Genomic DNA, 25,618 nt, shown 5'->3' on the forward strand with positions numbered 1-25,618 from the left:
CGACATGACTTTGCAAAGTTTTCAATTCTTCCATTGTGTCAATCACTTCTAATGCAAAACTTGTACATGTAGGGTCTTCTTCAGATATCAACTCCCTTGTGTTTTTGAACGATATACAGTTCAATGTGCAAAACCTTGAGACTTGATCCGCATATCCATTTCCCAGTGACACGTAGTCCTGTGACTCCAGATCTGCACTGCATTTCACCACAGCAATTTCCTCAGGCAATTGTATTGCATACAGCAACTCTTTTATTTTTTCGCCATTTCTTACTGATGAACCAGTAGAGGTCAGGAAACCCCTCTGAGTTCACAATTGAGCAAAATCATGAACAATCAAATCCGTATTGACTATCTGTATAGACAGTGACTCTCAATCTAGCAGACACATGGCACGCCCTAGTAAGAGCTATCAATTCTGTTACTTGTGCAGAATATACTCCATGAAGCCAGGAAGCTTCTAAAGTACCTGTAATTGTGCGCACAGCATATCCTGCTCTCAGTGTTCCTGTACCATCTCTGAGACATGAACCATCAACAAAGACAATTTGGTTATTTTCTTCCAATCATGTATCTCTGATATCAGGTCTTGGTTTTGTGCACAACTCTGTTACCTCAAGACAATCATGTTCAATGTCTTCCTCTTTTTCAATTTCCACAGTTTCACTTGGAAGTAATGTTGCCGGGTTCAGTACTGTACATCTTTTCAGTGTTACATTTGGAGCACCTAAAATGCTCGTCTCATACCTTGTCAGTCGGGCACCCGTCAAATACTGTGTTTTCAGCCTTGTCAGTAAAATCTCAACTGAGTGAGGTACCATTACCGTCAGGGGATATCCCATCACTACTCCCTCACACTGTAATGGACTTTGACCAACTGCGGCAACTGCTCGCAAACAACCCAGTAAGGCTGCTGCAACTGGGTCCAAGGTAGCTGAAAAACAGGCTACTGGGCAATAAGCACCTCCATGGACCTGTGTCAAGACAGACAAAGAACAAGCATCACGTTCATGACAAAACAATGTGAATGGCTTTGTGTAATCAGGCATTCCCAATGTTGGAGCTCTGCACAAACTCTCTCTCAACTTGGTAAACGTCTTCATCTGGTCCTGGTCTAATGTTATGGGATCAGTAACATCCTTATGTGTCAGCTGCTGCAATGGTTTTGAAATCTCAGCAGAATTTGGAATCCACTGACGACAATAACCTACCATTCCCAAAAACACCCTGACATCTCTCTGTGAAGTCAGAGGACTTCTCTGCAATATCATTGTAATTCTTTCTTTGGAAATTTTCCTTGACACTTTCTCAATTTGGTGACCCAGATATTTCACTGTCTTCTGACAGTACTGCAATTTCAATGGTGACACTTTATGACCACATTTTCCTAAGTGGTTCAATAGGGCAAACAAGTCATATTTACACTTGTCCCATGTTTTGGAAGCAATCATCAATATTTTGCAGCAGAGTCGATTGGTACGGCAATTCCACCGACTCCAAATTATTTTTCAAGGACGGTGACTCTGTGTACCCTTGAGGAAGCCTGCACCAGCTGTAGACTCGGTCTAGGAATTTGAAACTAAAGAGAAACTGACTATCCTCCTGAAGAGGCACAGAAAATAAAGCTTGTGACAAATCAACCACTGTGAACCATTCTGCATCATATGGAATTTGGAACATTATTACTGCTGGGTTTGGCACCACGGGGCAACACTTGACCACCACGTCATTTACTTTTCTCAAATCCTGTACAATTTGCACCTTCCCCCAAGGTTTCTTCAAACCCATTATCAGTGAATTACATGGGATGCTCAGTACTTCTTTCAAAACTCCCTCTTCAGGAATCTCCAATTATCTGTGCCACTTTTCATGAGAACATCTTGTGCCATACTGTATTGTGGAAGCTGCAGAAACACTACATTTGGCTTCAGAGTAACCTTAATCGACTCCACTCCCTTCATCAGACCCACTTCTTTACCTGTCAGATCCCACATATTTTCCTGTACTGTTCCCTGCAAATCTGCATGTATCTATTTCACTGTGAACATGGGGAAAAACTCAATCAATGGGTACTCTTTGTTGGTAATTTCACTCTCAGTTTCTGGAGTTAGTTCCTCTTCATCATCGCTATTTGTCTGAATATCTATTCCCGCAGTTGAACAAGTAATTGAACATTTGGTCTTACACAATAAGTCCGTTCCCAGTAGGGATACTGGACTCGAATGACAGACTACAAACTTATGCAGTCCCTGAAAGTTGCCAATTTCAACTTGCACTGGATCTGTGATTGGATGTGTCAAATGCTTATTCACTTCTGCACTCCTCACTGTAGATCGTGTAGCTCCTGAGTCCACCAAAAATGAGACCTTATGACTCATCACCTTCCCTCTCACAAAAGGTCCTCTCTGAGCTACCTCTAGGGAGGCTGCAAGCATACATGGCTCCTCATCCGAACTATCACTCATCCATTCACCATTTATTTCATTCTCACTGTGTAACGGGAATTGGTGCACTGTCTCCACTTCTGTCCTGTCTCTGACCTGTGTCCTGTTGAGTAAGCATCATCTGTTGCTGTTCCATCGGGTCTTGAGGTATCTGCATTTGCTGTCTAGGTACCATAGGGACCTGCTACTGTACTGGTTGCAACTGTGTCAATTGCGCACAACGCATTTGCACCTGCTGCCTGGGTTGAAAATTCTGCATCTGATTCATGTTATTCTGAAAATTAGGATTAAGACCTTTCATTGTTGGGACTTTCACATTTTGAAATTTATTGACGTCACCACTTTGCTGAACAACACCGTCTTGCACCATCGTCGGACACTCCCACTTCCAATGTCCCACGGCTCCGCAAATGTGACACAGTAACATCTTCTTCATCCCTTGCACATCATTCTGAACCACTACAGTACCCAAATCTGATCCATGATTCATATTAACTCCACGACCCCTACCTTTCATTTGAGGCTGGAACATAACAGTTCCCTGCTGCTGCAGTATCTGCTGAACAAAAGTTCCCTGAACTCCTGTTTGAGCTGCCTTAATCTGCATCACCATCGCCTTCTCCTTCAGCTTTTTCTGCTTTAACTCGATCTCATCACTGCAGTATTTCGCATACTGCAACACCTCATTGATCGGCTTTGCTTGCCAACAAATCAAATGACTCTTAATCATCTGACCTATTCAAGGTCTCAGTCCTTCCACGAACCTGATTACAAACTGCAACATGTCTTTTGGCTAGATCGCTTCCTTGCCACTGTACTCCTTGAATGCCTTCAACAACCTCTCATAGTACGCATGTATTGACTCCTTGGCTTCCTGCACTGTCCTATCAATTCTCTGACAATCAATATTTTTAGAAGAAATTCTCTTCTTCTGGAACTCAATCACCTTATAATAATGCTTCATTACTTGGGGTGATGGTGCACCTGTAGTTCTATCCCTTTCTGGTTCACTTGTCGGCCAATCTACTGGTCTCTTGCACTCAACCCACAAATCAGCCGGAACCACTATCTCCAACAGAGTATTCAGGTCTTCCCACAGACATTTCGAAAGCTTAACAAATCTATCTGTCTGCTGATACCATTCGACTGGCTTCTCCCTCAGCTTTGGATAATCATTTGTGAATGACAGAATATCACTCCTGTGCCAAGGAACATGAACAAACTACCCTCCTGGAATTTCCCTCATTAGTAAGATTTTCACTGGATCCTTATCTTTTTGTACACTTTCGGACCCTTCTTGTGAATCTCGTTTTCGTTTTTCCTTCTTTTTTGTCCATCTGCCTTCCCATGATTCTAATACTCCCCAAATCTGTGCACTCTGCAATAGTTCTTTAAGATGTGCTTTCATTCCAGCTGACCTCATGTGTTCGAAATCCTTTACCTCAAAATATAACCTGTAGCTTCTTTTCAGATGCCTCATTTTCCCAATTTCTGTATCATGTTTTTCTGCTAAGTCTGCCAACCTCTGATGTATCTTGCCAACCTCTCTCGTGATTCTCGGACATAAGTATCTCAACTCCTTTTCCGTATAGGATTCTAACCTATTTACTCCCACTGATCCCTTGACTAGTTCAGTTACTTCTGTAGCCAGCCTAACACGATCAAACTGCTCTTCGCTTTTGGACAAATTTTGTGGGGTATTCAAACTATCTAACCACTCATTCAACTACTATGCTGTCAATCCCTGTAACGTAATGTTGCTTGCATTGGGTGATGGCACCCGTTGTACCACTGCACGTGGAGGTTGCAGTGTCAAAAGCTTCAAGCTCTGACTTACACTTGGGCCATTTACAGCATCGAAAAGTGTAAAAAGTGCACTGAGATCCATTAGTGACCTTGATCTGACCCTCCCACGACACTGCCTGCACATGTTCTCTTACCCCCCTCCTCACGAGGGTCTGTGACATTTCACCCTGTTCTCCTGTGATTGGCTTCTTCTGCGCAAACAATGGTACCACTGGACCAACAGTAATCGGCAGCGATACTGCATCAGGGGCTGCTCTAGCACCCGCATTCTGTGGGAGAGTTATTCCCATTCTCTGATTCATTACTGGAGTCAAATCTGACTCTGTCCCGGTCATTGGTGTAAACCTCGGCATACCCTGTGGCTGTGCCTGGGGCATCAATATCGGAGTCGGCTCAGTCTGGACCAGCAATGGTCTCGGAACTACTTGCTCCGTAGGCACCACTAGATTCGAAGATGTATCAAGAATCAGCACTTCAGGATAAATTCCCTGTATCGGTGGCAGATGCATCTGTGCCTGCACTACTGAAGTTGTCAATGCATTAGGAGTACTTTGCACTACCCCTTGTACCTGTCCATTATCAACCTGTACTGGACCAGCTGTCCCCGACGCCTGTGCTGCTGCAGTTGGAGCATAACTAGTACTCGGACCCCACTCATGCACCGCATATGGTGGATGTCGGTCCCTCAGCATCTGAGTAATAAGATCCTCGACATACGAGTCTTCTTCTACTATGTAAGCCTTTTTCTTCTTTGTACTCCCAGACAAAATCTCATCACTTTTGCTAGTTTCCTCTTTCCCTTCTGCCTCATCTTCTTCCATAATAGCAGGAAACAAATTAAAGTCCTGCAATGTCACTGTTCTCCATTTTTTCTGTTCCCAATCCCTTCAAGCTTCTGCTAAGGACTTCTCCACTTTTCTTATTCTCCTCTGAAACTTTATTTCTTGCTGCTGTCTCGCTATCAGCTCCCAAACTATTAATGCCTCAAACTGTGCCGGTCTCGGAAGGGGCCTTGTGTCATACAGTGCCATCCGTAATTGATCTAAAATTCTCAAATTGAACCCTCCATGCTCAGGAAACGCTAAAGCTCCCTGTTTCTCTGTTGATTTGCACCACTGCTTTAACCAAAGACATGGCGCGACACCTCGTTCCTCCATCACAATATAAGCCCGAGAATTTTCCGGTGAGGTAGGCTCCCCCACTGTCACCTTAATATATGTATCCCCCTTCATGGCAGACGTAAACGTTTTGAAAAACTTCATCTTTTCTACTTTTTGTGTTTTTGAATCAAATCAGGAAATGACTTTTACTTCCAAGATTCCTTTTAGCATGTTCTTAATCAATTGCCTCTCACGGATGGCTGCCAATCCGTGCATGACTGTTCGCACTAACCAACCTATCCCAGTGCGGCTCTACTGATGTCACACTCACACGTACTGCGGCTGACAAAGTCTTGCGGCTCGTCCTCCTAACACTCGGAATCTCACAACTAATGCAAAATTATAGCGAGCACTAACCAAAAACCAAACCAAAACAAATCTGCTGGTTTACTACAGGAAGGTAACACAATCACTTCAGAGACCTTACGGATTTTCACTGATGGCCCTTTCGCTCATGCAGCTATTCCTCTTTCTTAGTCTCCCACATTCGTAAGCAAAATTCGACCCACAAATTTTACTCTCAATTATCAATGGGCCCTGGTGCACATAGGACTCGGCAAAGCTCAGTCGAAATTTTCTCTCACCCACTTAACTCACACACCGGCTTGTTGACCACGCACCATCAACCTACTAAACCAGACAGATTACAACATATAACCAAGTGTCTCCTACACTTGTCAATATACTCCGGAGTCTTAGACCACGCAGGGTCCGTACATCAACAACCAGTGGACAATTTTTTAGCACAAAGCGCCACACACATATGAAGTTCGACGACTTCCCTACTCTCATGCTGCGGAGTACACACACTCATACTAAAACCTCATCTGGAGTAGTCAGACTCCCTAATTTCCGTCACATATGTCACAATTCACCTGCAATTTGCATAAGCTGTGCAAGCACAACCTATCACTTTCACACTATCGCTAGAACGCCGAGAACATAACCAACTCTACTAGCAGGACCCAGGATCTGGGAAAGTCATTTCTGGGCTTAAGGGGATATCATCCTTGCTACAATTGCCATTTTGAAAACAAAAATACAAATCTCAATAATAATGAACAACTAACCTAACTCAAACTATCACCATAACCATCAGTCACCATATAACTAGTTCTCCGTGGAAACTAACCATCAAACTGCTTCTAAAAACTGTTGGCGCGCCTGGTCCTTAATAAATAAACTGACAAGGGGACACGCATAGGTCGATGAACCTTTTGATTCGCATGGAGTATCCTAGCTATGATGTGACCACTGTTTTTCAATAATCAATAAACAATATTCAATAATCACTTGACTAGTCATCAATCAGCAATTAATAATCATCACACCATGACCTTTCAGTCATGAATAACCACAACTCAGTATACGTTTAGTAATTTTATTCCCTATTAGTTACAATACTAAGTTATGAGATTAGTTCAAGTTTTATTCAAATTCAACAATTCCATAATAATTAATTAGAAGGCGCCAAAAACATAACCTAATCAGAACTTGCATCAGAGTACATTTTAAAGCATTAGCATAGATCAACAATTGAATCAAAGGCAATAAGTCAACATGAGACATTAAGTTCATCAAATCAGTCCGTCAACCATTTGTTTCTGTCACCTATTAATCGTCATAGAAGGCAAACCCCTAACTAATCCAAATTAGTATCAGCATGTGGGACTTCATACAAAACAATTTAGAACAAGAATTTAGAAAACATCTTAGCTAAGAAAAAAACATTTAGACAGCGCAGTTGGTACTTAGAAAGAAAAGGCACAAAAAGATGATTCAGTCATATTGTCATATCTACCTATCCTCGGTATGGATCAGCAACAAAGTCAGTCTTCTTCTTCAGTTCATCAGTCGATCAGCATCACATCAGGCTCTCAAAGAGTATGAGCCCAATGACAGAATCTCGAATCACCTCTATGATCTTGCAGTCTTTCCCCTAACATCATCATCATCTGCCGTCTTTCCCTCTATCACGTTGTTATATCAACGTCACCCAGACTATCCCCCAGTTCCTAATTGCTCACTTAATCATACGATTTTTCGCTAACCAATACATTTTGTAACTCAAATCTATGAATTCTAATATTTCACAGTTCTCATGTCATTGATTGGTTCGTTTTACCATGTCCTCATCATCCAGCTCATCAGGTATTGAAAATGTTGCATCTTCTTCCCCAGTCAGTGTCTTCATGGTTCGAGTCCTAGGAAAGTACACCCAGTGTGCTTTACACATTAATCGTTACATTTCTAGTTCCATCATCTTCTGTCCACAGGAAAGTACACCCAGTGCGCTTTACACATTAATCGTTACATTTCTAGTTCCATCATCTTCTGTCCATTGGTTCACATAGAGGTTTCAAGCAAGCAGTTTTTATTAAACAATGAGCAGTTCACTGTTAGTTCAGCTTGTCAGCATTTTCCATTAAACACTAAGACATACAGCTTCTGCAAGAGGCCTGGCAAACTAGGCCAAGACATTAGCTAAGTTGAGGCTTACAATGAATGCAAAGCATAGGTAATGTCTCTCAATATGACACATTACTACATTAATCTAATAAATGTTCAATATTTCATGTCAGTAATTACTCTTTTAATATAATTTGTAAATTCTGGTGGTCGCTCTCCGAGGTCACAATTTCAAACATGCACATTATTTTTCTAGGTTAATCTTTTGCTACCGATTTCATTATTCAGAATACATAAACATTCATTAATAATTTCAAATTAAAATATTTGCGTTCACACCATCCTTTCTACATATGACTTGATCTTTGAGAAGAGGAGGTCACGGATCAAATGGAGCACAACTGAGAGTTGTAAAGACCCTCCAGGGAAATGTGCACAGTGTTCATAGCTCTGGGATGTGAAAGGATATGCGTGAGAGTTACACACCTGTATATTCAGTTTATGAAGTGAGTGAATGGACAGCAGAGGATGGGACTCAGTATGGCACCGGCAAGTAAGGAGAGACCTGGACTTTGTACACAAACGCAGTCAATAGTTAGCAGCAATAAACAATCCTGCCTAGGTACATAGTAAAGAAAACAAGGAAGGAACATGGAAGACATTAGTCAAGCAACATCTGTAAATATTGTCAAGGTAGGCCCCAAGCCGAAAGACAGTTCCCTAATAACTGCTTTTCTCCTTATTATACTTGTATTCTCCCTCCCACATACCCATGCAAAGGTAGTGACTATAAATGATCAACAAAGCGCTAAGAGATACTGCTCCGTTGTGGCAAACAGGGATGTTAAATAGCTATTAAGGCATGATTCCCGCCATGAGCAAAATGGAGAAAGAGCTTTGTGACCAGGTTGTGATTAATGGTGACAAAAGAATGTCATTGAAACTTTATTTATATATATCTTTACAGTATTACCACACATCATTCACCAGACCAAAGCAAGCATTTTCTTTACATATTTCCTTGAGTTTTTAACCTATGATTGCAATGATTGTGCTTTCAACAAAATACATATAGTACAGTTCAGAGATTTGGCACACCACAGTGGAATTTCAATAACGCATTGAAGGCAGTTCATCAATGCATTAGATTATATCAACATAGTTCACCTTTTTTCTAGTCCATTAACACATTATTAAGAAATTGACTCATTATATTTTAGTGTCCCTTGAAATCCCATTTTGGACGCCTGGTTACAGAAATCAGTACAATACTTTCATTTAGTTATACAAAGTTTTGCTTATATTAGTCTGTGTCTTTGTTTAAGGTTGCATCCAGGTGGTCCATGCTATTCAGGCCTTTTTCAAGACACAATGATTGGACATGGTATTTGTTTAATGTAGGCTAGGGTAAGTGGATACCTTAAAAGACCATTAATTGAGAGAGAGAGAGAGAGAGAGAGAGAGAGAGAGAGAGAGAGAGAGAGAGAGAGAGAGAGAGAGAGAGAGAGAGAGAGAGAGAGAAAACTAGGGCACTAGCCTAGTTCTACAAGAGCTTTCCCACCCAAAAGTACCCAAAGGTATTACAGTACACCAGTGCTCAAATGTGAAAGTTCAGGTTGTTGTAGCCCCAAAGAACCCCACTTGACATTACCTATCACTGTTATGTCTTTGCTCTCTGGGTTACTAACAGTCCCATAAAGGGGTCAGGAATGCAGTGGTAACTCAATCCCAATTTCGTTCTTTACTTCTATATACATTAGCTGGGCTCAGCTCCTCTCAGCATTGGCTCAGTATCAGCTCTTGGTATAGGAATGGATGCTGCAGAATTACGCCAGTCTGACAGAACCTCTTGTGATAACCTGGGGTGAAGACGTCTCTAAATTGGTGGTCACTCAATGGGGCTTTTATAGGTATGACCACTGACCCCTACCCTACATTGGGGACTTCCGCTAGTTCTAGACATAACCGGAATGAACAAGTATGATAATTCAAGACATAATCGGTATGAGCCAGTATGACAAAAGTACAACAATTCAGACTATTTACTTTATACATTTATTGTCTGACCTTGAAACATACATTTCAAGGAATTTATATCAGACCTATGTCACCTTAGGTATTTATCAGGGTCATTATTTGGATATTTTGACACTTTCTCGAGTTCCGTGAAAGATAATGACATGCACCATATGAGTCAAAGGTAAACAAGCTAGCTTAACAAGCTCAAATGGAGTCTGGCACTGGGATCCATACGCCTAAATATGGCGTAATTGAGTCAAATGTATGTGTGTGACATAATTTGAAGGATCCTGTTTCAGAGGAGTAAAATCCATGTCCTCAGAAGGGAAACATAAACATAGTTTAAATGAATCCATAAGATCAGTATAAATCAAGTATATGTGAAATATGTACAATAGCATGAAATGATGAAGTAAGGTTTGCATAAATACTTCTATTAAGCCTTTCACGCTTCACACGATTAAACACTGTATCATATATGAAAAAAAAACCAATACATTATCTTATCATGATGTCTGTTAGGACGAGATGCTTTCTGATAATCAAGCAGGTTTGGCTTGATATTCAGTATGCCAAAATGGAAAAACTAATGTGTTTTAAGAAAAAATGAAAAAAGGTAAAATTGTCTGTTGTTAATTTTTCTTCTTCATCATACGTGATATTGTAGTTAACACTGGATTCTGTCAGTGTTTTTTGACAATCAGGGGGTGATTCTGAGTCATGGTCAGAGGATACTTCTATGACATCAGGATCACAGACAGTGTAGGAGAGGTCAATGATGAGAAGTCGTTAAGAAAGATAAGTGATGCAGGCATATTATCAGTGGCTCGGGGGGTAGATGAACCAGAGAAGTGCAACAGTGATGCAGTTCTAAACCACTCAGATATGGTGAGAGTGCTTCAATCTGTGACTCACATGCATTAGTGATGCAAGCCAATCTTCAGGAACCAACTCAAAGGTGATGGTGGTTCATCATTGCAAGCATTTTGTGGAATCAGCAGATACACTGCTCAGCATTGCCTCTGGTGTGATTGTAATAATTACAGGAGCGTTTTCATGTCTAGGAAAGCCATTGGGGCAGAATGATTTCTGTTGTACCGTTCATGCACCAAGAAGGCAGGCTTTACTTGTAGAGCATTCAGTTTTTCAAAAGGGCATAATTCATCTCTCACTAAGTTCAGAAAGCCACTTATGTCCCCGATAGTGCACTAAGGTTTCTCTGCACTTTTCCTCAGCTCAATATGTGTACACCATTTTGTTGATTTCCTTGTTGGATCAGGTGGAAGATGATAATACCACAGCTGATAAGCAGAGGGCTGGAGGAGGATCATCCAAAAAAAATGGAGAACAAGGAGTGATAAACAATGGAATCGGTCCAAATACAGATTAAAATCCAGTAACCAGGCTAGATTTGATGTTCTTGAAAAAGTGCACAAAACCAGTTGTACTAGATGCGTTGAACATTGTATGTGCAATGCTAGCAAAATGAGGTGGGTGTTAGGTTTGTATTAGCGTCTGTATTTCTGAAGCAGTTCTGACTGTCTAAAAATCACAGGTCTCTGCCACAGAAATCAAAGGGACCTCTTTTTGAGGCAAAACTGCAACAAGTGAACTCCTTTTGTCAAAACATGTCCTTCATATCAAATGTAGGCCAAAGGATAACCTTAATTTCATGTTCAGGGGATGGGTACTAGTTTTTCCCACAATACTGTATTTTTTGTTTTAGAAACTGTAATCACATAAAGTTGGCCGGGTTCCAAACTGCAGCCCAGTGCTTTACAAAGAGTATGTGGATTCCTTTTATAGCCTTTTTTTGTGTTAGCATCAAATTGTAAGGTTAAAAAATGTCTGTTTCGTTTAGACATTGCCAGGACACATAACCTGACCAAAGATGTAAAGCCAAGTGTAACTGTATTATAGCTCTTAGCTGAGCATGGCCATGCTGTAAAAGACATAAGTCTCCTTTAATGAGACCCAGTGCTGAAGGCATGGTGCTATTTAAGGAGTACACACTTGTAGAATTTTCACTGTCAATAATCCTAAAAACTGCTGGCATTTTCTTTTTTTTTTTATCTATCTGTCCAATTATTTTTGCAGATTCTCTTTCAGAGTATTTAATCCTTTTATTATAATTGGCATATATCCCTGTTGCGATAAAAAGGTTTATATCTAGTAGGGCATGATCACAGAAGTAAATCAGAAAAATCCATAATCTTTAATTAGGGACTGCAAGCCCACAATGCCAGTTTGCGACCATCATCTTCAGATTCCCCCCCCATGATTAGGTTATGCACGGTAGATGTACTGGTAACTATATGGCATGTGCCACTGTAATCATGTTCTCTTTTTGCAGCACTCCCCTTCACTGTGAAGCCAAGAGGGTCACATGTGAATCAAGAATAACTAGAAGCACCAAACATCTTGTTACATGTGTTAGTCTTTTTAGTAGGGTTAGCCTATTGTAGATTCACATCCTGTTTATCAACTATACAGAAGAACAAACAATATGGAGGAGGATGTGACGCAACAACAACAGGTTCAGAAGCGTCTGCAATACTTCAGCCTCATTTATGATTGAATATCTAAATAGAAATGTCTTCTAAAAGAACATAAGAAGACCCTTTTGCTGCTGCAAAAATATCAATCAGTGATATATTACCTACATAAATCAATGAAGCATCTTTTTCCCCCAAGTGAATCTGGCCTTGATTTCATTTGTAAGCATGTTTGCTGGTGGACAACACAGTTCAATAATCTGCACATTCCAAAAGGCAATTGTTTCCTTTGCTACTTATTTACCATTAAGGTGTCCAGCAAGAATATAAAAAACAGATGTGCTTGGCTAATTTGCCTTGAATTACCACACTAATAAATAACTGCCCCCCCCCCCACCAACATCCAGTGTCCTTAACACTCTTTCAGAGGGTTTAAGTGGATTTTGTTTTAAAGGCATTGTGGGCCTGATTCTAACTTTGGAGGACGGTGTTAAACCGTCCCAAAAGTGGCGGATTTACCACCTACCGTATTACGAGTCCATTATATCCTATGGAACTCGTAATACGGTAGGTGGTATATCCGCCACTTTTGGGACGGTTTAACACCGTCCTCCAAAGTTAGAATCAGGCCCTGTGTGTCTGAAGTGTGCATATTTAACGTGTAAATTCTCTGAATTAATGCAAGGGCTACAGACCATGTCGCTCAAAAACAGAAATAGGCAGAGGCGACTACCACACTCTATTTGCCAGCTGTCCTATCTGCAGCTCAGGCAGTAAAGCTGAAGAATTTCTGAGTTAAGTGGATGTGCTTTAGACAGTGCAGCTTTTTAATAACAAGCGCTCTGTACTCCTCTGCACCAGGGCACCAGTTCATTATACAGCCCCAGGTGTCTACTGACATGGCTAAAGGACTGGAAAGATAACTTTTCTGTCATAGAGGCCAAATCAGAATGAACTTCCATTCCCTCTAGAAGACCACACAAGAACTAAAACTATATCGAAAGGTGCCAGCCAGCTCCAACGGTAGCAACTAAGACTATATCAATGCATGAAGCTGTAAAGAGGTCATGGGAGGGAGGATGAATTCTACAATGGACACATATATCACTGATTTTGTATTTAGGTTACCAGAAGGATGGTTTAGTAATAATAATAAGTTTAGTACTTGCTCAAGATTTCAACTGAAGGTCAACAAATACTATATGAGGCACGAACAATAGTACAAGAGATAAAATTGGGTAACATAAAAATAAAAGTGATTTAAAAATGCAGTACCCCTCACTGGAACCATAAAGCTGAAAGCTTACTCTGCAATCATCACTTCGATGTGGAAAAACATGTTCTTAAAAACCGTAATCATGCATTTTGTAACATGGTACAGACAAACAAAATATGATTTATAGCCTGCATTCCACAGTAACAGAGAGTACAAATTTAAGGTGGTTGTTTTTCCTTCCATCTACATGTGATGCACTTTAGTGGCAAACTCCTATTTCTTAACAGTCAAGAAACACATTGCATGGAGGTTCTTGCAAGAAGGTAGACTACTGTTTTCAAACATGCAAATTCAACTATTATTGAGCACAATATATGATTTGTCCATGTCATTCTAATTAATTGTATTTAAATACGTCATATTTATCGCTTCCAATGCAAAATTTGTTTGCAAAAATGTAAACACATTGGGGGTCATTCCGACCTTGGCGGGCGGAAACTGCCATGCGGCCGCCAATGCGGCCGCACTCACGCGACCCCCATTCCGACATTCCCGATGGGCCGGCGGGAATGAGGCCGCAACACAGAAGCCGGCTCCGAATGGAGCCGGCGGTGTTGCGGCCGTGCGACGGGTGCAGTTGCACCCGTCGCGCTTTTCACTGTCTGCTATGCAGACAGTGAAAAGTTGGCCGGGGCCCTGTTAGGGGGCCCCTGGACACCCCTTACCGCCAGCCTCTTCCTGGCGGTGAAAACCGCCAGAAACAGGCTGGCGGTAAGGGGGTCATAATCCCCAGGGCAGCGCTGCAAGCAGCGCTGCCCTGGCGGATTATCGCCGCCGGGGCAGAAATGGCGGAAAACCGCCGGCCCCGGCGGTCCGACCGCGGCTTTACCGCCGCGGTCAGAATGGGGAAGAAAGCACCGCCAGCCTGTTGGCGGTGCTTTCAGTCATACTAGCCCTGGCGGTCTCGGACCGCCAGAGTCAGAATGACCCCCATTATCTAAACCAGTTGAAAGTTCATGACAAACAAATTCTTTGAAGGAGTTATTAGTTGACCCTTGACCCAAGTGGGCAAATGCTCCATGGCTCTTATGCTTGACAGTTATTAGACCAGTAGAATACGTGCACAGAAAAACTCATCTGTATCAACTGCATACAAAAGAGTTAGAGGTACCTTTGTCTTATAAAACCTAAATAGGTTAAAAAGGAGGCTCATCCGCACTGTATTATATACTGTATGTACCGTAGTTTTGCAAAGCTCTTAATCAAGGATAATTTACACCTCTGCTCTCATTACAAATATTATTGGGTACTCTGGCTCAAACTTCAGATTTTAACACCAAGTCCTAAATGAATGCAACTGATCCAGAAATTAAGATATTGAAATTGGCTTTGTTGGAACATCTGCCTATGCTTGAAGAAGGAACTTGTATGTATGTTCTCAAAAGTATCTAATTGTTGTTTTGTCTTTTGGTGCAGTAATGGGTATTACAACATTTAATGAAAATCTAAATTTAAGAAAAGGCATATTTACCCTGTGCCACAGAAAATCTAGAATGTTCGTAAAGCTGATGTTCTTCTGCAGGTTCCGGCTCCTTTTTCACTACAACGCCATACAGTATTTGGGGCACCTGAAAAAACAAATTTTATAGACTTTCATTCTCAGTCCAAACTGGAGACTGAAGTCAGGATCCTCAGACCCTCTTCAATCCCAGCTGAGTGACAGAAGTCCAATCCCATGCAGTTTAGTAATGTATTGAAACATTTATTTTCATCAGAAAAATGCAGGTATAAGGGTGTTTTATATAGAACATGAAACAGTGGAATATATCAGTTGGAAGACATGACTTTATTTGGGGGTACTAGAACTTAGGGGGTGCATAACAGATGAAACAAGAGGTCAGTAACAGTTCAGAAAGAAGACATTTCATTTTATAGTCCAGAGGAGAAGTCAATAAGAGAGGAGCTGTTTGAGCAAGTGAGCCTTCAGTTGCTTCCTAATGATCAAAAGAGGGGTTAGCTTCTAGATACAAGTAGGCAACAAATTCTAGGCTGTTTAAGAGGCAGAAGAGAAGAACTGCCTGCTGATGGTTTAAGTTCTGAGCTTGAGGATCTCAAGCAGTAGTGATTATTTTCTTCTAAAACAGATGTAGAATTTTAAACATTATCAACTTGTTCAAGGGAAGGGACGCTTCTGAAATCTACTTGTCTTTAAAAAAAATCAGTACACCCTGTGTTGACGTACTGCAGTGATGTGAAAAATTATGACAGCATTTTCATTACATCAGAGCTCTGGTAATACCACCCTGAATATGCCAGGGATCATATGGTGTCAAAGGATTCTAGCAAGACTTTGATTTCCCACCTGTGTGGACATCTACAAATGGTCAGAAAGTGGCATTTCCAGGGTTGAAGTGTCAGGCGTGTCTGTGCACACCAACAAACTTGCATGGTATAAGGAAAGTGAATTTTCAATCGCTCAGTAGATGTTTACATAAGCAAGTATAAGCGTGTATATTTGCTTATGCGAACATTGAATTTACAAGTTTCCCAGGTATATGATTTCCAGACCCGCTTCTGTATGATGTGAAGCAGTGCATGGACATATACATGCTGGTATACTTTGGTGACTTCCTTAAAGAATTGGACCCATAATGCACATTCATGGTGCCTATCATAGATTTACACTAATACTCCATTATTAATCCTGTTTAGTATTGGCATGCATCAAATACATTTTTACTAAGTAATGCCTTCGAAAATGGGTATTTCAAGTTTCACTGTAGTTTAGCCAAACATTTTGGAGCATTGTAATTAGTCTCAAAATGTTACATTTTTGAAGTACATGCCTGTGTTTTCATTTGAGCCTGGCAGTGAGCAGCGCTGTCTGTAGGACGTGTTTTATTCAATAGCAGCTTTTAACCACGCCCACTCTTTCCATTCATTCTTTGTTGTACTTGTCTTAAATTTCTCACTTCTATTGGTGCATTATGCTAAATATCCCTCCTTTGTGTGCTAAGTTTCTGCCCATGGAGCTTTCACTAAGAGAACATTTTTTTTGGCCCTTACACTACCTCACGCTTCCTCCTGTTACAGCATGTGATGGCCCCTCCTCCTGTTTGGTTTCGGATTTGCCTGCTTGAGAGTGATGACGCAGAAAAGGAAGGACCAACATATATTCATATATCATGTAACAAAATCGTATAATGTAGTGTGATTTTAGTAAAGAAAATAATGTACGTGGGAAATTGTGCCCTCAGAGTAGTTCGCCATTATTATAAACGGTCTTAATTAATCATGAAGAATTGACAAATGTAGTAATCCGTCATAATTGCAAATGTGTTCTATGATTTTCTTGTTGAAACTGTTTTATGTTTAGCTTAAATTTAGTAGAGGCTTTGGCCTAGTCGCCTGGCCTCAAATTTAACTGCGTGGTTTTTCACTTTTAAAAAGGACATTATTCTGTATTTTTCCAGTAGAGATGACTAATACACTTATCTCCAAGGTTTCGTGCTAGGCCGGTTTCATCCCCTTTGATACAAGGTCAGTGTCTGCAGGTGCAGACAATGAAAGCACTGATACCGAAATAATTGGCAAACTTTGTTGCAACTTGTGTTCCAAGGCTCCAAGGACAATGTATGCATAAATGAGTACTAGGAGAAAGACACTATTCATTGGTCAAATTGAAGCCACCCTATGAACCCTCCAATGGAAGACCCTGCTCAATTTAGAATGTTTCTTACTTAAACCCACCGGACAAAGAGAAGTCAGCCATTTTCCTTGATGCCATCTTTGAAGCCAAATGCCAGACGTCATCTTGGACAACATCTTAATGCCCTTTTCTCTATTCCAGAGAAAGACACTTTGAGAATTCTCACCCTAGAGACTTTAACTTTAATCTGCCCCGTCTTGCCCATGCAGTAACTTTTCCCCATTCTCCTTGCTGCTGCAAGGAAACCTGCCCTTAACTCTGCCCCTCTGAAATCTGCCCCATGCTGATCGAACCGGTACCTGAAGGACGAAGACTTTCTTGAATGCTGATTGTATTTGGTAATTATGAAAGGATAATTGTATTATGCATTGTGTTTTTCCTTTTAGGTACCAACTGCTATTTTGATAGGGCCCAAGCTAGAAGTTTTCCAAATTTGTGTTGACTAAATTCGTTTTGCAAGAAGCCCCACATGCCAATGCTAATTAGAGGTTAGTCGAGGTATTCACTTGACGCACCATGTTGAATTGAAATCTTGTTATGCTGACCGATGTATGAAATTAGTCAAATTCAGTTGCTTATATTAGTGATTTGTATTGCTATAACTGAGTGCATTATAATTCAGATTTTGCGTAGATTGCGTTTCTTCCGCCGCTATGGACAGCTAGTAATGTTCGTATACATATATCATTTGGTTTTGAGACTTACATACATTGTGCTAGCTTTGTTAATATAGGGAAATAAATTCACTAATTTTAATAAACTGGTGTGGTTATTCATGACTGAAAGGTCATGGTGCGTCGAAATACCAACTATTAATTGAGTATTGACTATCGACTAAAATAGTCATTGATTATTGATTTAAGTGATCTGACTATTCTAGGATGAGAAGAGCCCAACTTGGCTAAAAGGTTCACCGACCTCCAACGTGTCCAGGTACAGGGAAATTTATAAGGGCTGGACGCGTTATCAAGAGATGGATCAGCATTGGTCTGCCTATTGTGCTGCAGATTAATAAATAAATCCATGAGGACTGCCGACCTGGCGGCCTTTCTTCGCCTCTCAGTTTATACAGAACAGGATCATTTACATAAAGTCCGCATGGCAAATAAAGGTTGGGGGCTCTAATTTATATGCGATCGAAAATTAGCATACGTGCTCCATTAGAAGAGTCCTTAATGTGCTTCTAAGCACCATCTGTGAAGCGGCTTCTTTTAATAGTGGTGGCCACTTTTAGCCCTTGAAAACAAAAAAAAACTGATGGCACTGCGCTTCCGTTGGAGTCACCATCTGTGTCAGAACATGTGCTAATATATTTTACACTGTGTTTCTTCTCTCAGTAGTGCACACAAGGAGTCCAGTGACACTTCTGCCTATTACCAAAGAGCTTATTTTGAAAAAGGGGCAACCCAGTACTCTGGGACATGGGTAAGTGAATAATATAACAACAACAAAATTTGGGCCCTCTCGGGGAAGGATATGAATTAATCTCCATGACAGTGGTTGTACCACAAATAACTTTCTGTACCATTGAGGTTTGTGAGTAATATTTCACATGTATTAGAAACTTAAATTCAACAATTTAAAGTAAAGTAATCAAGGTGCTCCTGTATAGTCAAAATACTGGAATGGGATACAAAAGAAGAATTTGGAGATCCTCTCTAAAACATATCTTCTCAGTTCCAGAGAAATGCTAACAAGAGTTTGGAGGCCAAACTATCGCATTGGGAGAATACACATAGAAAATCTCGAACTGCTTAACTCCCTACTCCAATGACACTGTTTATCACTAACCCAGAATTCAGTACTGCTTTCAATGTGCAAATTGTTATATATAGTGCAGGGTGTGAGAAGCAAACGTTTTCAAAAAAATTGTTGAATAACATATTATAACTTGCTGTAAAACAGTGCACTTCTACATGTGGATATCCCAGGATACTATAAGAGTAGAAGCTAATAGTATCAGTTCCACTCTGATCTGCTACTGTCTAATATTAGCTCATAGAAATGTCGTCTGTTTCATTGAAAAGATTAGACTTCATGACTATGGGGTGCCCTGGAAGAGAAGTCTAGAAATTACCATTTTACCCAAGCAAATATAAGCATCACCAATGAGCCAGTCCTATTCAGATTTCTAGGAAATGTCTTAATGCACACAATGTTATGATATACAAAGGTGCCCTTCACCCAACCCATTGATAACAATGGAGGTTCGTGCTCACGATTGTTTCCCAGATCCACCCATGACTATCAACTTCTTCTAACAGAATAGGGAGTCACTTCTGTACACAAGAAGATAATTTGCTCTCACTGTGATAATGTGTTCATTCCCTGCACTCTTTGGGACATATGTACGAACACATTTTCCCATTGACACAGAATGGGAAAAACCCTTTGCTACATCTGGCCCTTTATTTCCTTGTTTCTGCAGTATGCTACTGACTCAACTGGGTTTTGCTTTGCTTGATTGAGGCTGGGAAATTTAGTACTCCCTCTGAAGCCTGCTCTTGCTAAAATCAACCTGAAGATGGAGGGCATGGCCAGAGGAGCAAGACGGCGGCTACATTTTGCTAGAGCACCAGCCTGCACTGATAATCTGCATTACATCCTGCCCTAAATCAGCACATCAATGCCTCAGAGGGATTGCCTGGGCTCTCTGAATGCCTGGTCAATGCTCCGCCCGACACTGGAACTACCGAAAGCCTTCTAGTGTTGGTTAGGGCCAGATGCCATCTGGCAGCCCATGAGGCCATGGACCTAGCATAGGAGCAAAGCCTCGTGAGGTGGGAAGATTACACGCTGCACCCCAGCTGAGGTTACCAGGAGGCGCTAGGAGCCCTGAGGGAAGTCCCCACCTCCTATGACGGCAGTCAGAGGGCCTAAACAATGACGCCCTCCTCTCTTTGATGGGAATCATCAGGGCCTCGTGTCTGCCACTGCTGAGAGCCTGCTGGAGTAAGTAGGCCTCACCTAGAGGCTGTGGAGACTGGCTGTGACAGAGCCCCATGAGACGGGTGGTGACCACGAAGTGCTCCCAGATGAGGCTCCAGTGGGGCACTGCACAGCCGGGGTAGGGCCCCTCAAATGAAAACAGACCCAAGGGCCCCAAACACTGAGGCCTCCTGCTGCCACTGGGAACCATTGGAGCCAGGTACCCATCAATATTATTGAGTGCCAGGGTAAGACTATGTACTCTTCCTCCGCTGAACCCAAGGAGGAGGCTGAAAGAGTTGGTTTCTGGATACCAGCTCAGTTAGTAAGGGTAGTCCCCCCAGACTGCAGAGAGGATTAACCTGTGGCAGAGTAGACAGCATTAAGAACCACTACACACCCTCCTGCACAGCTTGGATGACTTTTTCTAAAGGGGACCAGGGCATCGAACTGCAGCATCCATAATGGGTAGAGAGAAAGACCTCTGCTGGGAGTCACACTCTGGGGAGCTTCTAGTCTGCTTGTGCCACTTCCTCAGCGAGGGTCAGGTGGGTCTGGTTCAACTGAAGGATCTGGGATGGTAAAGATAATACTGCGAGCAGGCAGAGTAAGCTGGATAAATACACCAAGTCACTCCTGCAGAGGGGAGGCTCCTCAGAGCCCCAAATGGATGGCACTGCATCAGCAGTGGTGTCTGTGGCAGGTTACGCAATAAAAAATAAAGCCTTCCTACTAGCCATCCAGGAACCCAGACTCTCCTGTGAGACAAAAATTGGTGAGGCAGGGACGGATGTCTCGCTACTCTTACAAAAGGTCATATCTCTGTCCTTGAGGCCTCTGTAACTAAACTGCAACAGATGGTTAGAAAGCTACAATCGACCCGGGGAGAGATGGCAGCAAGGCTCCAAGATGGCTGCTCCTTCCACAATAACCTACGATTTGTGGGATTTCCAGAGGGAGCTGAAGGCACTAATCCATAGAAGTTCCTGGAGAACTGGTTTTGTGGCGTCCTTGCTGCAGACCAATTATCTAACTGCTTCCTAATTGATTTCTTCTTAATGCCTGTAAACTCCCTACCTTTGGTATCGGCACCTGTATTCTGCTGTGAGGTCCCTCGGACCATGCACTGGGAGGCTTTTAAAAAAGTGATCCATGGATGTGCATTTGCATCAGTACGTAGCCAGGAACAAGAGTAGCAAAACAAAAATACCCTACTAGAAACCCAGATCCTTAAGCTAGAATGCTCCAAATGGTCACACTCACCTCAGGAAGCTACTCTGCACTTAGATGAGCTGAGCGAGACATTGAGACATACATTTCTTGACACTGCAAGCATCACTGAGGATCTAACTAAATTCCAACTATACAAACAAGGCACTAAGGCAGGGAATCTGATCTACAGGTTGCATGAATTATAAGATGGACCACAGGTCATCCTGGAGATTCAGACGCCAGAAGGACAACTGATTTGTATCTCAGCAGAGATTTCAGAAACCTTTGCGAGTCACTATCACACCTTATATAGCCACAGATCCCCGCCACTACTGGGGAGGTCCCTCCTGATACCTGAGGACCTACCCATACGCACACTTACTTGCCCTAAGCATGTAGCATTGGATGCCCCTCTGACTCTTGAGAAACTTCAGGCAGCCACTGTGTGTTCCCCATCAGGTAAAATGCTGGGCCCGACAGACTTCCACGTCAATTTCTATAACAGGTTCTGTTTCCTCATCACCACATCTTCTAAGCCTCTTCACAGAAATAGGCCACACAGGCTCCTTGGCCTTAGATCTCAGGACTGCAAGCATTACTGCCATATTCAAGAACAGAAAACCGCCTGAACTCTTATCCTCCTATAGACCAATCTCTATTAAATGTGAAATGCAAGCTCATGACCAAAATGATGGCTACTAAACTGGCTGGAGTTATTACATCGCTAGTTCACAATAATCAACACGGTTTAAAGCCAGCAGAGGCACACTTCCGGGCCTATGTAGACTCCAGATTTCCCTTTACTGGCTTGACCGACTGCAGGCCCGGCAGCCCTGCTCGTAGTCGACAACAGAAAAGTATTTGATATGGTCCACTGGCCCTTCCTTTTCCACATCCTGCACCAAGAGAACTTTGGCCCAAGAGTCCTAACTTTGATTGAAGCATTTTATGACTTTCCAATTGCATAGGTGCAGGTAAATGGGATGCTTTCATCCTTGTTCACTACTCTTCGAGGCATGAGGCAGGGCTGTCCTCTCTCGCCCCTTCTTTTTTGCTCTGGTGATGGAGTCATTGGTGGCATGGATCAGGGCTTACGTTCGGCAACTGACCATAAGGACAGTGTAGCACTGTACGCTGATGGCATGTATTTATACTTGCAATCTCCCCAAACTACATTGCCCGGTCTGACCCATATGTTGGGTATTTACAGGGACAAAGAGGGACTTTAAGTCAATTGAAGATTGAAGAGGGTAGTCACTTCAGCACCTGGTCTGAGTTGTCCTCTGCCAGTAGCAGTCAGGTTTATTGGTCTAAGACCAGACGATCCTCATAACTCCAATAGTTTTTCATGACCTGGATCAGTGAAAAGCATTGAGGACTGTAAATTAAAGGCTACTAGTGGCTCGAACAGACACCCATACTGACCCAAACAGACACCCACATCTGCAAAACATATGTGAACCATCTGGGATATTAGCATACCTCTTTCCTGAGTTTCGTCCCAAATCTCAATACCTTTGTCTCAATCTGAAGGAGATTTGAGCCCCGAACCCTAGACCTTTTTGTGTCCTCATACAATGCTCTACTCATTCCTTCTCTTCCAATCAACTGAATTTGCATGCTTGAGTATGAATGCACTACCTAGTCCCATGGAATTCTCTATGCATTATCTTTCCTCTGATTCTGAAGTCAATGTTTTCTGAAGACTAAAAAGGTTGCACTGCAGAATGACCAATGTTAACTATAACGTCCAAGCAGTGATGGTCTTTTTGAATGAAGAATATGGCTTTACTGAAGTAAACATACCTACTAACCTCAGGAAGTCTTCAGCTAAGACTCCTCTGAATATAAGTACATGATCCTTCTTCACTTTGGAGTCCATTTTGCCTCTAAATCCTCTTCAGTGGTAGCGCTTACCAACTCCACCCCAAGACTCTCATCCAACTGTGGCTCAATGGCTTCCAGAACTGAGACATAGTAATACAGAAGACATATAAGAGGAGATGCTAAATATTAGTTAAAAGGATGTCATATCCTTACTCGCATCATGTGGCATGCTTCATCACTGGTTTTGCTCCTTTGTGGGAATGGGCATAAACCTGAAAGTATCAGTGGTGCACTAAAGGTGGCAGATATTCTTCTGCCGCCCTTATTGCAATAGCCTTCCACCTTTAAGGTACCCTTGAAACTTGCTGTATTATCTATTCCCACATAGGAGCACACTCAGCAAAGAGGAATCTCAGATGATGGGGGTGAATGTTTGACATCTTTTTAATTAAAATGTTTAGCATCACCCAGTCAGTCAAGGATCATCACTGATGCACAGGGGATGCACGCTGATTCTAGCATAGCGGATAAGAGAGAGTAGTACTGGTTCTATGACCACATTTGATTAAGGAGAGTGTGCTACATTTTAGTAAAAATTCCCTTTCAGGGGCATGGCCAACAAGATGGCCGATCGGTCACACTGAGCTAGTGCTCACGACCCGCACAAAATATCTTCCATAATCCTCCTGTCCCAGGTGAATTACTGAGCCCCAATACCTGGAGCTGAACTCCGTGGCACTGGGACACAGGGAGCAGGTCCCACAGGGACCCTGAGCGCCACCCCTGCTGCAGAATAAGGGTGCAACATTTGTATGCCCCCACAAGCAGACTAGGCTGCACTGCCCGGGAGACTGCTGAGAATGGGAGGCAGTCTGAAGGTGACAGTGTGCCTCAGAGCCCAGAGGGACCCTGCCTGGAAGATGAACGACCGCTGGACTGGGAGCGGCTTGGGGATTTTCCTGCAGCGGCCCAGGGTTCAATCGCTATTGGTAAGCCACACTGCAGATCTGAAGCGGCGGCTGCCAGGAGACAGAAGTGCTACAGAACCAGGTAGCTGACCCTCGACAGCCGAGCACTAAAGGGGAGAGTAGGGACCCCTTGAAACCTGTCGCAGCCTGGCAGCTAGCCTGGGACTGGGTGAGCGGTGGGGGCTGCAGCATTGTGCCTGGTGAGTCCCTGCCACATAGTGCCAAGCATTGGTCCTGTAACCACTGGGCCCTGCAGAGCTCAGGGGGAGTAGTAAAGGCAGTGGGTGATCTCCTCCTCCTCCTCCCGGGGCCGCAAGGGACCTGTGTGGAGGCGAGACAGGCTACAAGATAGAATGGGGGGCCTAAATGGCCCAGGACCCAGAACTGATGGTATGGTGGCTGCAGGAGACCTGTTGCCAGTGTTGGTTGTCCCCTAGAGGCGGCACAATCTCAGACTTCTCGGCCCCTGTGTCATTCAGGCCAGCAGCAGTGACACTGCTGGCACAGCATTCTTTTACATGGTGGCTGGCCTAGGACCTGCCCTAATGTAATAAAAAGGGACTGGGTATCTGGTATCAGCATCAGGGGTTCTCTAAAGGCGGAAAAACATTGGGCTCCCGGACCACAAAACAATAGTTGGACACACTGCATAGCTGTCTCTAACATAGCACTAGCACAGCACAGCACTCCTCAGTGGCCAAATACTATTACCACTGAACTGGGCCTCGTGAATCACCTACAGTAGCTGGCCCAGGGGCAGAGGCGCAGAGCCCCCAGTCACAAGGAAACATCGTGAGACTGCAGAATTCATAGCCTGGGGGTGCGGTCAAAATAATTTGGAGGCAGGTGCTCTATTTGATTGGGCACTGTGTGCCCTCTGGCTGCTGCAGGGATCTTGGATACTGGACTTGCTAGACGAGGACCTTGGCATCCCGCTGTGGGGTTCCCCTCCCCTGTCTTTGTTTGTTCTCTGCCAGAGTCGCTGAGAAACAGAGGCCAGGACACTCTTTTTGCACACAGTTTGGTGGGTGTACTGATTACAGTGTTGCCACCGTCGCGTTGTGTGCTGCCACGACTCTTACATTAAAATTGTGCTTGACCTAAGGGTAGACCTCACTCTTGCGACCAACATGACACTAGGTTTTAATCCTATCCAAGGGGTCCATGAATAAAATTAGTTTTAGACACCTGTGAGATTGTTTTAACTGATATATGTGTTCTGCAGAGTAGATCCCTAGGTTTTTGTGATGTATTGTCTATAACCCCTCCCCTTTTGCTCCATCCCTGACATTGGTCATCACAGGGATGCTGAAGCAAACCCGATGATGAAGAATGCACGATTAGTGGTTGAGGAAAATTTAAGAACCCAGTGTTGTATCCCTTTGTAGGCAGAGTTCTGATAATTTTAGGAGCATCTGCCTTTCC

At 42.7% G+C, this 25,618-nt stretch overlaps 1 protein-coding gene across 2 annotated transcripts in view; it reads right to left on the minus strand.

Moving 5' to 3' along the window:
- Window positions 1-25,618, minus strand: part of LOC138259622 (uncharacterized) — an 83,253-nt gene that overhangs the window by 50,943 nt on the left and 6,692 nt on the right. For both annotated transcript variants that reach the window (XM_069207473.1, XM_069207472.1), the window contains one exon: window positions 15,081-15,177. In XM_069207473.1, coding sequence (XP_069063574.1) covers window positions 15,081-15,177 — 97 coding nt within the window. The remainder of the gene's footprint in view (window positions 1-15,080; window positions 15,178-25,618) is intronic.

The sequence above is a fragment of the Pleurodeles waltl genome, chromosome 9, assembly GCF_031143425.1.
Source record: "Pleurodeles waltl isolate 20211129_DDA chromosome 9, aPleWal1.hap1.20221129, whole genome shotgun sequence".
NCBI lineage: Eukaryota > Metazoa > Chordata > Amphibia > Caudata > Salamandridae > Pleurodeles > Pleurodeles waltl.